The following is a 13789-nucleotide window of genomic DNA, read 5'->3' on the forward strand; positions in this document are numbered from 1 at the left end:
AATCCATAAAGTAATTTATCTCATCTTACAAGCACAAGTAAGAAAATCAGCCATGACACTAAAGGAAAATACAAAACAGGGGCCGTATTCTCAAATGATCGCAAAAGGTGACAATCGCAAAAGTATCGCCTTAGGTGCACGCTGATTGGCTAGTAAGCAAAACCAGAAAAGTGAGGGCGCCATCTAGTATTTCCGTCGACGTGACGGTGCTTCACGGCGCTCCTGCCATGTCTGGAATAAACGAACACACCTTATCACCATCGGTTGGTGGTAAAGTCTAGCATTTCAGTGACATAGACGGTAGCTTCTAGTATTCAATCCTCGGTGGATGTGCGCAGCATTTTTTTACGCTCAAGCTTTCAGCGAGCATTACCTGGGTGTTTTCAGTACTCGTTATTTGGTAGCGCATGTTTTTTCGTGGTTTGAACGTTCCTGGTTTCGTGGTTTGCTCGTGCGGTTTATCGCGCGCCGGCAACATGTTGAGATGTTGAGACGATATCGCTGCGGCGGCACACTACAGCTGAACTCTCCGAGTACGCCATGTTAAACTCTCAACGAAAATACATTTCACACAGTTTCATTCTTTAAATATTATACTGTGCATTAAAAAATTGCATGAAAAAACGTGGAAAGCACTTTCAACACGTCCTCTATTTCAAGTAGCCACAGCCAAGCCTGGCCACTGCGTAGAAGCCAGCATGCGCTGGAAAGCGCTGCACTCGGGTCACTCTGCGCTCGTACGGTACGCTCACTCCTGTGTTGTGAGACATTCGTAACACCAATGGCCAGTGCAACAATGACGTCACAGGCAAGTGTTTGTTCAATTATCGAACGCATCAGATTTTACGTCACCAAACACGATAGTACTATCGCCTTTCGCGATCGTTTGAGAATACGGGTCCAGGAATGTTTCTAACAAACCAAGGTGCGATAGCAGTTGTTTTGAAGAAAGATAAAGCTGTAAGTCCCTCCACCAATTGTGCAATTCCTTACAAGGCAGCAAGAAATTGGGCATTCAGTGTGAAATGGGAATATGTTACATAACTTACCATAACACTGACACCACAAGTTATAACCATAAGAACATGATTACAACCCACCTTAAGGAACTCTTGGTACTGCACGCGAACTCGAGGCAGTGTATCTGATGTAGTGACTACCACATTTGGTGGTACCCTGCCCCAGTTGCAGGTGCGGTACTGGTCCGGCTGGGCTGTCTCGCCATTTGGACAGAGAAGTCGGAATCGATCTGGTGGCACCTGGCCAAAAAACAATTCATCCAGGGTGGTGTGCTTTACAAAGGCTACATCACCCTTTTCCATGAGGCAGTGCAGTGCACCTTGATAGCCTGCAAATGGGTCATTGCCCGAGCACCTTTCGCCGGGACGCCCCGTGCATAACTCGCACATCTTCTGTGGGTTGTCACCTGCACAACCGAGAAATCACAGAATGTAAACTTTTTACAAGACATGTCTGAAACACACAGAACATCACTCATGATACCATCATGGAAAAAAGAATTGTTGCAGCAGAAAACCAGCCACTGGTGTGACCAAACATGATGCATCACTTATTAACAAAATAGGTAAAATCGGCAATTTACTTTATTGAAGTGTAACTTTGTTATACAGTAGACTCTAGGTAAACAGAAATCTCTTAAATGGAATTGCTGCTTAAATGGGAAAACTGCCGTGAATATGATTCGTTTCGTGCTTGAATTCTGCACCCCTGTTCATCTCTCAGTAAATGGAACTCCTGTTAAACGGAACATATTTTATTGGTTCCTTCGTGGCAATGGGAATGATAAATTTCATGAAAATATTCTATTTTTCAATTTACATCTTTGTTTTTGGAATCCTAAGAACATCTTTTATGTCATGGTGAAATATTAGAACAAAATACATAGTAGAAGTTGGGAAAAAAGCGCTTTACTTGTGGGCTGTCATGAAAAAACTATGAGAAAATCAGGCTTCTGAAGGTCTAAATCTTGTAGATTTCCTTTGGTGCAGTGCCGCCATCTCAGCATCATCGTAAAGAGGAAAGAACGGAGCTCAAGGTAGCAACAGTGCTGCATTTCTCCAATGAAAAACAAAACCATCTCCGTTCTGAGTTCCATTTTTATAGCTTTGAGCTCCGTTTTCTCAGCTTTCATTTTTTGTGCAGCTCCTGTTAGTCATCCTTGTGCCATTTCACAACAAATAAAGATAAAACTGTTCTGTTTCTTGCACTTAGATCCTGAAACATTCGTGAGTCTCGTAAAACTGTTTATATTTGTCTGCACATCATAGATATTTTTATTTCTTGTAAAAGTTTAGTAAGACACTATGTACAGGACATTCAAAAACATTTTTTGTGTGCTTATTTGAATACTGAAAATAATCCAACAGCATTATGGCACAAAGTAGCCCCTTGTGGACATGCTTATGCAAAAATCTTGATGAATTCATGACTATTTAATTAATTTTGGGATGACAATGAGAGTCTAACAAGTGTTGTAACTCAAAAGCTACAACAGATAGCTCAAAGCCGAGTTGAGTTATGATATTAGCACAACAAATCATTTGCGTGCCAAATTTCATCATTTTATCCAGATAAATAACCAAAATAATTTTCATTGCCACGGTCTACTGTATTGAAATTCAACATTTTTTTTTTCCAAAGTGTAGCTGGTGAGATGTGAAGATGGACACAGTGGCCAACTGCTTCCGAAAGGCAGGCTTCGTGACGGCGGAACTTGCGGAAACTGGTGAAGACTGCGACGACAAGCACATAGACGACACGTTTCGCGAGTTGTCGTCCCTCTTCCCGGCTGCCGTTCCACCCAAAGTGTCTGCGGACGATTTCGTGGAAGCGGACTGCAATGTTCAGGCTGTTGCGAGCCTCGCTGACGAGGATGTCGTAGCTGCGGTCGCAGGGACCCAGGATTCCCAGGCCGACAGCTCAAGTGGCAACGAAGATCGTCCGGACGAGGTGGCGGCTACACGGGCGTACTTCGTCGCTGAAGTGGCAGCTGCGTTCGGCTTGATTCGCCGTTTTTGCGGCGACATGGAGGGAACCAGGCTGTCGCACCTGGACAGCCTCGATAAGATCGAGGCCAGCGTCTTTAACTTCATTTCGACGATGAAGAAGCAGGCCAAGATAAGCGATTTTTTTTTCGCGCAAATAAAACATTCTGTTGCATCGTGCGTGCGGAGCTAGTTGTCATTTTTGAATGCGCCAATTGTAGGTGATTGTCCGCCACTGGTAAGGTCTCGGGGCCTGTATTTTTTTTATATCGAATTTTTCATATATCGAACTAATTCGGGGTCCCCTTCGAGTTCGATATATCTGTGTTCGATTGTATAGTGTACCATGTTGCTTTTCTGTCCGTCTTTCTGTACTGCATTCTCCCCAGTTTACTATGAACCAACTTGCTCAAATCAAAGCCCTGGCTCCGTTGTAGAAACTGCCTTTCCCTTCCTTTACTGGTAGTGAATCTTCCCCCAGCAAATACAGTAAAAGCTTGTTAATTTGACTCTCGTTAACTCGGAAAATCGGATAATTCGGACGTGCTCCCTGGTCCCGGCCAGCATATGCATTGTTTAATGGCATCAAACTCATTAATTCGGCCACGTTTGGCCACACACCAATTAATTCGGACGATCCTCAAAGCACGCCGAGCGTGAAGCACTGCAAATGTGCGACGCAAAAGAGTGACAACGGCGTCTGCAGAACCCGAAACCAGGCGGCGCTGTCCCATCATTAGTTAGTGACCACGGTTTTGTTCACATGCAGATCCGGCACTCAGCAGCTCCGTTTTAACTTCATACGATGCGCATGCAATATCAAAAAAGTCAAACATGACAGGAGCTGTTGAAGATGAGGAGCTTTCAGGCATGGTCGGTATGCTCGCATAAAGCTTGTTTCCTACATCCTGATGGATGAACTGTCAGTTGCCGGCCATTTTACCTGCGAAAGAACTATCGTCACGTGCACGTGGTGACGGTACGTAATACAGGAGGGGTGCAGAGCAAGTTTCTGGCTAATTAAATATGGGAGTCTGGCGCCATGGTCGCATTGAGAACGAAGTTGCAGGATGACGAAAATTGAGGCTTTTGCAATGCTGTTATGTAAAATAAGTAGAGGATTCACATATTCATCAAGAAAATGAAAGTGTATTGATGTGACTGACATTTGTTTATCGTTTTCTTGATACTTTCGATATTCGGCATTCATTTTTTCTGGTCCCGTGAAATCCGAATCAACGAGTTTTTACTGTAACTGTAAATCTAGTCTGGAAGAAATACTTCACTAGCTTCAGCATAGCGCTGCTCTTTAGTGTTCCTTTGCACAGCTGTCCCAACATTAATTTTAAAAAATTAAGTCCTGGAATTTGATTTTTTACGCACTGGACAACCATCAGATTATGAGGGGCACGATAGTGGGGGACCACAGATTAACCTTTGCCAACTGGCCCATGCACACCCCAACTTAAGTATGCAGGCACTTTTGTATTTCGCCCAAAAACGTGGGCACTATGGCCAGGATCAGGCCTGTGAGCTCAGCAATGCAGCGCCATTGCTACTGATACCTGTTTAAAAATCATGGTTAAAATATGGTACATGCTTCTCTTGCTGGACACTGTACAGAAAAGTGCTCGGTTTTACATCAGTAAAGAAAGTTGTGCACTCTGTTCCTCTTCTATGTTCCTATTCTGACAAGTTACACTCAGGGTAATGTGGTCTTGGTTGAAGTGCAACCAACGAGTTTGATAGGGGAACTTCAGCATGCAAAAACAAAAGAAGATACTTTGAATGCTCCATTTTGTACTAGTACTCATCAGGCAGAAGAGAATGTTGCTTGGTTTGTTCAAGGCAATGTCAGAATGTCATCTTTTTAGAACATCACTGAGAGTCACTATTGTTAAACTAGCTTCAAACACAAGCTCATTATTTTTTTTTCTACTTGCATCATTATTTAAAGGGACACTACAGGCAAATAACAATTTATGTGAGAGTGAAAGCTCAATGTATGACGTCTAAAACGGCAATATTATCAACGGCAGTGCCCTACTTATCAAGAAATTAAGCTAAATGTATCACATGACGTGCGCCACAAGTGGGACATTTTGGAAATGATCGCGATGACGTGAGAGCAACCGACTACAATTAATCACTAGTAATCAAACTAGCTGCAATAAAAAAAGAACCTTCCGTGCATCAAGAGACGTAATAAAGTGCTGCTTGTTCGTTTCCGTTTGATTCATGGAAAAAAGAACCTCTTTGGAGTTGCCATGGGGAATGGCGTGCGTGGTTCAAAGGTTCCGTTTTTGCCGAACATCGCTTCGCCCGGCTCCCGGCGTCGTGTCTCGGTGGTAGTAACAGTATTGCGTACTCTCGCATGTGTTTTGCACGCTCGTGAAAGTCGCTCTGACAGAAAGTTTGACAAAATGCTGCATGCATGTGATGTTGCCGGATGCCGGAATGGTGCACGCTGCCAGTGCATGCCGCCGCACAGTCAAGGCGGGCAACGTTGGGCACGGCAACAGTGACGTCAGAAAGACCGCTGTCAGGCAGGTGATTTGAAGTGCGCTCACGCAATGCGGACCACTAAAACATGATTTTATTTCAAAATAAGCACTTCCTTGGCACAAAAGTAGCATTACGAGGTTTCTGGACCGCTATTTCAACTATCAACGTCGACTTAATATTTGCCTTTAGTGTTCCTTTAATGGACCATTCATAAAGAAAATGGTGCAGAGTGAGCTTTCTGATCACAAAATCTTACATCAGCAGGTGAATGTTTATCAATGAATTGGATAAGCACTACAATTACTTACACAATACTTTTCAATAAATAAAAGAATGAAATTTCAGCTTGGTGGTGCAACTATCAAGAAAGCCATAAACCTACTCAACAACTAAACACTATATTTTTGTAACATGAATCTTATTTGTCTTCATTACACAAAATTCAGAACAATACTATGAACACGAACGCAACACACGCTGTCGATATGTGAAATGGACCCCGTGGGTTCACAATTTACTTGCATGCAACAAATGAGTTTGGGCAACATACCTGTTGGGTTGTGTTTGTCAATAAGAGAGTTTGGTGCGCAGCTAGGGCCAAAGAAGGAAGCTGCACTTTTCACAAGGTTGTTGCAGTCGGTTACTTCTAGGATGTTCTCGTGGATCAGTGTCGCCATGGGAACCACCCAACCGGCCATGTCACCCACACTCGTAAAGCAGACAGACTTGTTCCTCAGGTCATTCAGTGAACGAAACTCAGACCGAGCATGAATGACAGCCACTGAGTAGTAGCCAGCGTCCCTATCTGCAAATTACAGTTAAAGAATGTAAGATGTGTGCAAAGCAAACAAAATGATAACATTAATTACGACATAAGTCCGATAAAATAAAAATTTATCCAAGTTCCACACACTGCAGAAATCAATCTCAGGTGAAATATTTTGCAGGTAGCTTGCTTTGCAGATTTCTTTGAAAGTGGAACCTGAGAGACAAACATGTTACATTAAAGTGAGCAACTGAGGTGAAAACCATGACTCGACTTCGTTGTCTTCTTCACTTTGATTGTCATATTTAGTGCTGGTAATTTTGTTTCCAATTCTGCATCTATAACTTTCAATTCTGTATTCTGTAACTACGAATACAATGGGATAGGGGACTTTTGAAAACGGTGAAAACAGACAAAATACACTAGAATCTAGAGAACTCGAAGGGACAGAAGAATGTGTTCTATTTATTATAAAAACAGTCATGTTATTTGAAAAGCACTGAGTGTCATAATTTTATTGCAGTGAACAAACCCGAGGGGTGATAGTGCTGTGCTTTGAATATCATTGCTAATGCATAAGCCACTAATGCCCATTTTACGAGCAACTTTCTAATGGGGCCAACTGACAAGAAAATTTGTGCTGCACGGATGCTTAAACTCCAGTAACAGTACCTTTTTCATTTTATCTGACGTACTCATTAGCATTTGGGCCTTAAAAAAAAAGGAATTGCTGTTTTAGGGCAACATCTCTCTCTCTTCATCTCCATGACAGCATGGACTTAAGGATTAGAAACTTCCGTGTCTCATTTCACATCGTCTCATTTTGTAGCCTGTATGATAACTTTGTGCTGTTGCTTTTTTTAATTTGCACCATCATGTGGCATGGAATGTGAAAACTAAGCAATGTGAACACCACATAGTAGCTGCAGATACCACAGCACCACAAGTGTTCAATGATTTGAATTTTCTCAACTGTTTAGAATCACCATTTTTGTGGTCGTCACACTGTTCAGTTCTTAGGTGTAGTATAGTGGCCTAGGAAGTATGTGGTAGTTTTGGTTCATTAGCCAAACTTTGTTAATTCTGTGTCTATGGGAGACCAGAAAGATTAGCCTCCTCCTTCTGTTTGTTCACAATTTCCGTGAGTTGTCCAGAGTCCACAGTAATGTGAAGAATGATATATTGCAGCAATGAAACCCAAACAGAAACATGTAGATAGTCTAGTATGGAGTTGACCGACTGAGCCATTCAACAAGTTGGTGCTGTTACTCTTCTGTCTACTTTTCTGCCACTACATCAAAGACCGGACCTCCACCTTTCTTTATTTTACTCATGACAACAGCACTAGGGTTGCCAACTGGTCTCGGATATAGCTGTCCTAAACTTTATGAAAAGGCCTCAGGCTGTGACCCGACCCTACAAGGACGTACTTTGACATCACATAACAAAGTGAGATTTAACATAAAAGAAGTACTCTTGTATTTGACATACGTTGTGAGCATACATAAAATTTTATATTATATTTGCTAACTTGATACATCTGCGTTTCTTATACTGAGTTCTTACTGCACTTTTCCCTCATTTAAGCCTAACGAGATTCAGAATTGGAGCTTCCATCATATGTGAACAAGGTGTAGCTTGAAAGTAAAAAGAATAATGTTAAATATTGAAGTGCCTGATATTGCTGTCCACATTGCAAAGAACAGAGTGTCAACTATCATGCAGAGCTTGTTGAGAGATTACAGAATCAAACGTATATGGTATAGTTAGTGAACTTCCAGTTGAGTTCTGACAAATACCATTGATCACAAATGCAGTATCACGAGCAGAAAACAGCAAATGCCTTAGCCCTCATTTAACTTTGCCCCACTCCTCTCCCAACTTTTTGCATTGGAAAGGCAGCAACCCTGATTAGGACAGGAGGTTAGCTTTCCCACAAGGATAAGTCATATGGCAGCTGAGCTTGCAATTAATTGTGGTATGGAAAGGAAAAAAATTTTATAGCTGTGCAAATATGGTAGTGTGGCATATTACTGGGTATGCATGCCATGTTAGAGAAAAATGTTCTGCCCTTACACATCCTGATGTCAACTTGGAGTGAGTGCATGTGTATGTGCATGTGTATGTGCATGTGTGTATACATTCACATGCACAAAGACAACAAGTCCCCTTTCCAAAATGTTGACGCCAGTGATGTTCTTTGCTCGACACTTGCTTATCACTTGAAGTGTCAACCTTCCCCAGAACTTCTGTCTTGTTTGCACAGCCACAAATGCATTTTGTTTAACAGTTTGTGTAAAACATGATTTCGTTCAGGAATAAATAAATAAGCAAAAGAGGCATCTAAGTATGAAAAAAAAAAAGATTATTTGAATGAACATTACAAATCTAAAATAGACAGTGGATGGACCGAGAAGTAATGAAGAGTGGTAATGTGACAAGTGTGATGCTGCACAAGTAGATGCATATTTCAACCATAACTTTCGTAAATGATATGAGGAGGTAGAAAATGAAGACAGTAGCAAGTAATGTTTAATTGGTGAATGTTCTGTTGATGCAAAATGTTACGAAATGATTATTGTGGGAGGCTTTTAAACTGGAACTGTAGCTTGCACAGGCCTTCTAATGGCTTCCTGCCGGAGCATGTTTATTGTGAGAAATGCTATTTCACAAAATACTCCCAAGACATTGCTTACCTCTGCCATAGCGTTCAGCCAGGATAGGAATGACACTGTGAAAACGCCCAGCCGTGTAGACTTCGCCAGGGTCAAGTTCCACCAGGTTTGCTTGACCATTATCCAGAAAGTTCATGCACTGATCCTTGAATGCAGCTCGCTTACATTTGAGAGTTAGAGAGAACAGGCGGCTTACACGCACTGCCTCGGCAAATTCTGTGCACTTAAGGTGTTCTGCATCATTCACAGTGCACCAGGTGACGTCATGTTGGCAGCGACAAGGAAGTGCTGCAACAAGCAAAATGGATATAGCAAGCTACCAGACAATGACTTCCAAAAGCAAACAGAATAAAAAAATTTCAAACAAGATCTCTTTCAGCATTTCTGGTAATAAAACAGATTCAAAATGGTCTCCGGACACTTAAAAAAGAAGGAAAATATAAAATATTAGTCTCATTCATATTTCTTCGCTCTGGGCCCATTCAGGTAACCATCAGAACTGTGATATGTAAAAAAATGCTGAGTTCAGGAGAATTACATATTTATTACATGAACTACAGGTGCTGGACAGTGGAACAGAGTCCACCGGCGCTTTTAGCCAGCATCGTAAGTTTGAAACTTTGTCTGCAACAGCTAGTAATCATTTCTCCGATCATATTTATAATAAAAAGCAGGATCAGAGACTTAACCATAATGGCAATGGTACGTATAGCCGTCACTCGCATGGTAGAAGTGACATAACATTTGCAACATATCTCAATTCAAATGAGAGCAGATAGGTGTGTGGAATTTCACAACACACAAAGAAATGAATAGTGTCACATAAAAGTAACTGCCATAACAAAAAGGAAGCTGCTTACAGTCAAACCTGCTTGTAACAAACTCCGATACATAAAAATATGTTTTATATCAAACAAGTGGAATGCTATGGCAGTAGTTATAGCTGAACAAGTGGTACACAATTAAATTTTACATCAAACTCAACATGGGGTCCTACCAAACTTTGGAAGTCTTACAAACTGCACAAACACAATTTCTTTCAGTGATATCATCACGAGGGGACAGCATGGTAAATGTGTATGAGGAATATGAGTAACATCCGCCATGGAGAAAGTATGCAAGTTGCAGTAGCCTACATGGCATACCGCCAGCTTTACTATGCTTACCTCTGACAGGGCAACAGCAGGGATGTGAGGTTATGAATTCAGCTGTGCATGTTCGCACACTATGGCTGGTGCTCAAGTTTTGCTACAAATACTGCCTCATGTTATGTTTTTTTTTTCCCCTTGAGTCCGGCGCCTTAGACCACTCGGCCATAACCTCATGTTATGTTGCCAAACACAGAAAAGAATACTGCTGAATACACTAGCATGCTCTACAAGGATTCCTCCATGCCCCAGAGACTCTGATGTTACACTCCTGGCTCGCTAAGCACAGATGTTTTTGTCATGCCATACAAACTCCCAATGTCGAAAGGCGCTATTGTTTATTATCTACAACCTGCACCCAGTTAGCGACAGGGTAATTCAAAGAAAATGAAAATGAATGCATCTTTCAATGAAAAGTTTGTGCAGTTGTCTGATCTGAACATTACAGAGGAAATCTGGAAAGTCTCAAAAGAAAAAAATGAATTCTTGCCTACCCTGCAAACCATGAATTAAAAAAATAGTACAAGATAACTCTTGCTACACCACACAACTTCCATCTGTCCTGAAAATTCAATGGCACCACAGTACTCAGCAAAGCAGTTCTGACACATAAGGTAAACAAAAAATCTACTAAAAGTGGGTGTCCAAGTTCCACTGTCCCACTCCTATATGGCCTGATAATACATTTGACTGTATCAAAAACATGCATCATACTTTATCGATATCATCAGTTGCATCACGAAGTGAGTCAGCGGCTACTTTATATTCCATTGTTCTCTATATTATGCGCAAGCAAAATAAAACGTGCATCCTGGTTTCAAGCACGGTAAAAAAGAGCTTACTGTATCCCAAGGTAAAAAAGTACATAATGCCAGTAAAGATATGTACATTGGAAATGTCACTCATTTTCATCAATAGAAAATGCAATTTAACGTTTATGAATTCTTATTGCATGTACAAGAAAATGTGCTTACATACTATATACAGTATCAGGAGGTCCCAAAGTTGAAAACTGTCAAGGGGACCTCCTATCCTCACTGGGCACATATAAGTATTAGAGCAGCAAGAACAGTGCAAACAAACCAACGAGAAAAAAGCATAATGAAATACAAGTTATAATCAAATACAAAACAGGTACATAAACGTTAAAGCGGCATTATACAGTATTACCACAATAAGTACTCGGAAAACAAAACAAATGTGTGATGACGTACAAAAAGCTTTTTTTTTGTTTTACTAAGCAAAAAAAAAACAATTTTACAAAATATAAAACCTAAAAATACACTAAGAGAAGTAATGTAGAACAAATAAAAAAAAATAAGGAAAATGTCTTTAAGAAAGACAAAGAGCTGGTTTTATTAGTAGTAATTTTTTTTATGTTATGTTTAAACTGATATGAAAGACGTGACTTAATATCAACAGAGATGAAATTCCAAAGTGATATGCCATGGAAGTGATGAGTGATTTTTCCATAATTAGATCTGATTTTTGGTAGTAGAAGGTCACTGCACTCTGAAAGCCTAGTATTTTTGTTGACAAGGTTAACAAAAGGCAGGCAGTCTAATGAAATTTTACGATGAAAGAGACAAAATGTAAACAGTAGGAACTTTTATATATACATGTACGAGAAAGCAATTCTTTGTAACATTACGGCTGTGGCACGGCCGTAATGTTAAGCATAAAAGAATTGTTTTCTTGTACGTGTATCCACTTCTTTCCTGATATACACACACATATATAGATAAGGAAAGAAGCGAATACACGTACAAGAAAGCAATTATATAAATAGCATCAGGTTATGAGCTGATATAACTAGAATTACTATAGTCTCAGTAATAGGCCTGTTCAGCAATTTAAGAAAATGTAAATCCACCCCCCATCTTCCTCTTTCTGATCCCCCCCCCCCCCCACAAACCCACAAGCACGCTCTTCTTATGACCTCGACCTGGAGGATGGCCTCCTGGACAGGCAATGCACCTGAAGGGCTATGCTTACATTTCCTTCCTACGACTTACCCCCCCCCCAAGTAGGAATTGGCTTCCCTGGTGCAGTACTGGCCACCACCTTCGAAATGATGCTCTCAATTACAATCTGGCCCTCAGTGTCCAGAGGCTGCAGAACTCCTGACCATGGTGGTGGTTAGAATTGTAACGCAGCGGAGCGTGAAAAAAAAATACACACTGGACCTAGACAGGCCGCCACTGGTGGCTAAACCTAGCAACTTTACACACACAGACCCTTTCAAGTGAAGCTAGGCCAGTGGAGCCACTCGAGGAGTTACAAGGTAATAATTGGGATATCACTTCCTTAGTGGGGTTAGTAGAACTGGGGAAGCCTATCCAGTGTTAACTAATGGGCACATCCTCTGATACAGGGCCTCCCCAAGACGAGAGAGTATGGCGTAGGGTCCACAAATCCACAAAGCTATTGCGGGCAACGTTGAATTTTGTAGCACGGCATGCATCATGACAAAACTAAATAAGAAATATAAACCAAAAGTAACGCAAGGTTACGCTCCAATGTCCAGCAATGACGACAAGGATGGAACAGTTCTATGAGGACGTCCAAGTAGCAATGCATAAGGTCTTAACCCAGCACACTATAGTCGTGGGTGACTTCAATGCGAAGTAGAAAGAAAGCAGAAAGAATAACAGGCAATTGGCAAGTATGGCATCGAATCTATGTATACCAGAGGATAAATACTAGTGGAATTTGCCAAAAGAAACCAACTCTGTGTAATGCACATGTTCCAAAAACATAGAAATAGGAAGGAAGTGGACACTGAAAACACACTAACAGAGAAAAAAAAAAGATTTCATAATGTGCAAGGACCCAAACATGGCACAAGACAGAGAAATAGTAGAACGCTCTTCGCTAAGAACTACCTTATGAGCAGTCATCTCCTTCAGCTCTCAAAAACGCATCTTGTCTCACGAACAGGTCGCGCAGAAGCACAGTAGCTGAAACCTTAACGAGGTAGGAATGCAATACCACGTTTCAACCACCTTTACCATGATCAGAACGCTTCGATCCTACTAAGCGCTGACGCATCGCTTGATCATAGCGTGATTTAAGCGCATGTAGTACCTTCAGGCATATTTTCAATTAGCACATGCAGTGGTGACACCACAGACTAACCTAAATATAGTGTCAAAGGGTGACTAAACCTCATTGATTATTTTTTCACGAGCCATAAAATTATCACAGCGACAGAGATTCACGAAGTGTTTGCTATTCTGGATACTTTAAACGCCAGTTCAGCCCAGATTCGACAAGCCCTCCTACGAGCAACCCGTTAAATGCAAGTTTCAAAAATCGTGCGGTTTTAATAGCGCGTACCTACGAGTACAAGATTAAATTTTGCCACGGCCACAAGTCTTTCTGATCTAAAGACAGCACAGAAGGAAACAAAACAAGCTATGGGCAGTCAGTCGACATAACTGTCAACAGCGCAAGGTGTGGTTCGCATAACCGCCAGATGTGTCCTCCACGGTGTACAGGGCCGTTTTAAAGCATTTGGGTTACGAAGAAAACACAGCGGCTTACCGTAGAGGGTAACTAATAGGAGCCAAGACAGTAAATGCCTCGACAAAGGCCACATATCCAACTTTTGCTCAAACTTCACGCACGCGCATTCCGCAGACGCGGTAACAGGTAGGAGCAGTAGGAGCGGCAGCAACGCTTTCAAAA

The 13789-nt window shown here is 41.5% G+C and overlaps 1 protein-coding gene across 1 annotated transcript in view; it reads right to left on the reverse strand.

Annotated features, from left to right (window-relative positions):
* Positions 1-13789, reverse strand: part of LOC119379318 (ovotransferrin) — a 41935-nt gene extending 28146 nt beyond the window's left edge. Inside the window, exons 1-4 of the mRNA XM_037648597.2 lie at positions 13646-13789; positions 8973-9239; positions 6061-6315; positions 1101-1426 (exon numbers count right to left, since the gene is read on the reverse strand). Coding sequence (XP_037504525.1) covers positions 1101-1426; positions 6061-6315; positions 8973-9239; positions 13646-13700 — 903 coding nt within the window. The 5' untranslated portion in view covers positions 13701-13789. The remainder of the gene's footprint in view (positions 1-1100; positions 1427-6060; positions 6316-8972; positions 9240-13645) is intronic.

This window comes from Rhipicephalus sanguineus, chromosome 1, assembly GCF_013339695.2.
Source record: "Rhipicephalus sanguineus isolate Rsan-2018 chromosome 1, BIME_Rsan_1.4, whole genome shotgun sequence".
NCBI classification, from domain to species: domain Eukaryota; kingdom Metazoa; phylum Arthropoda; class Arachnida; order Ixodida; family Ixodidae; genus Rhipicephalus; species Rhipicephalus sanguineus.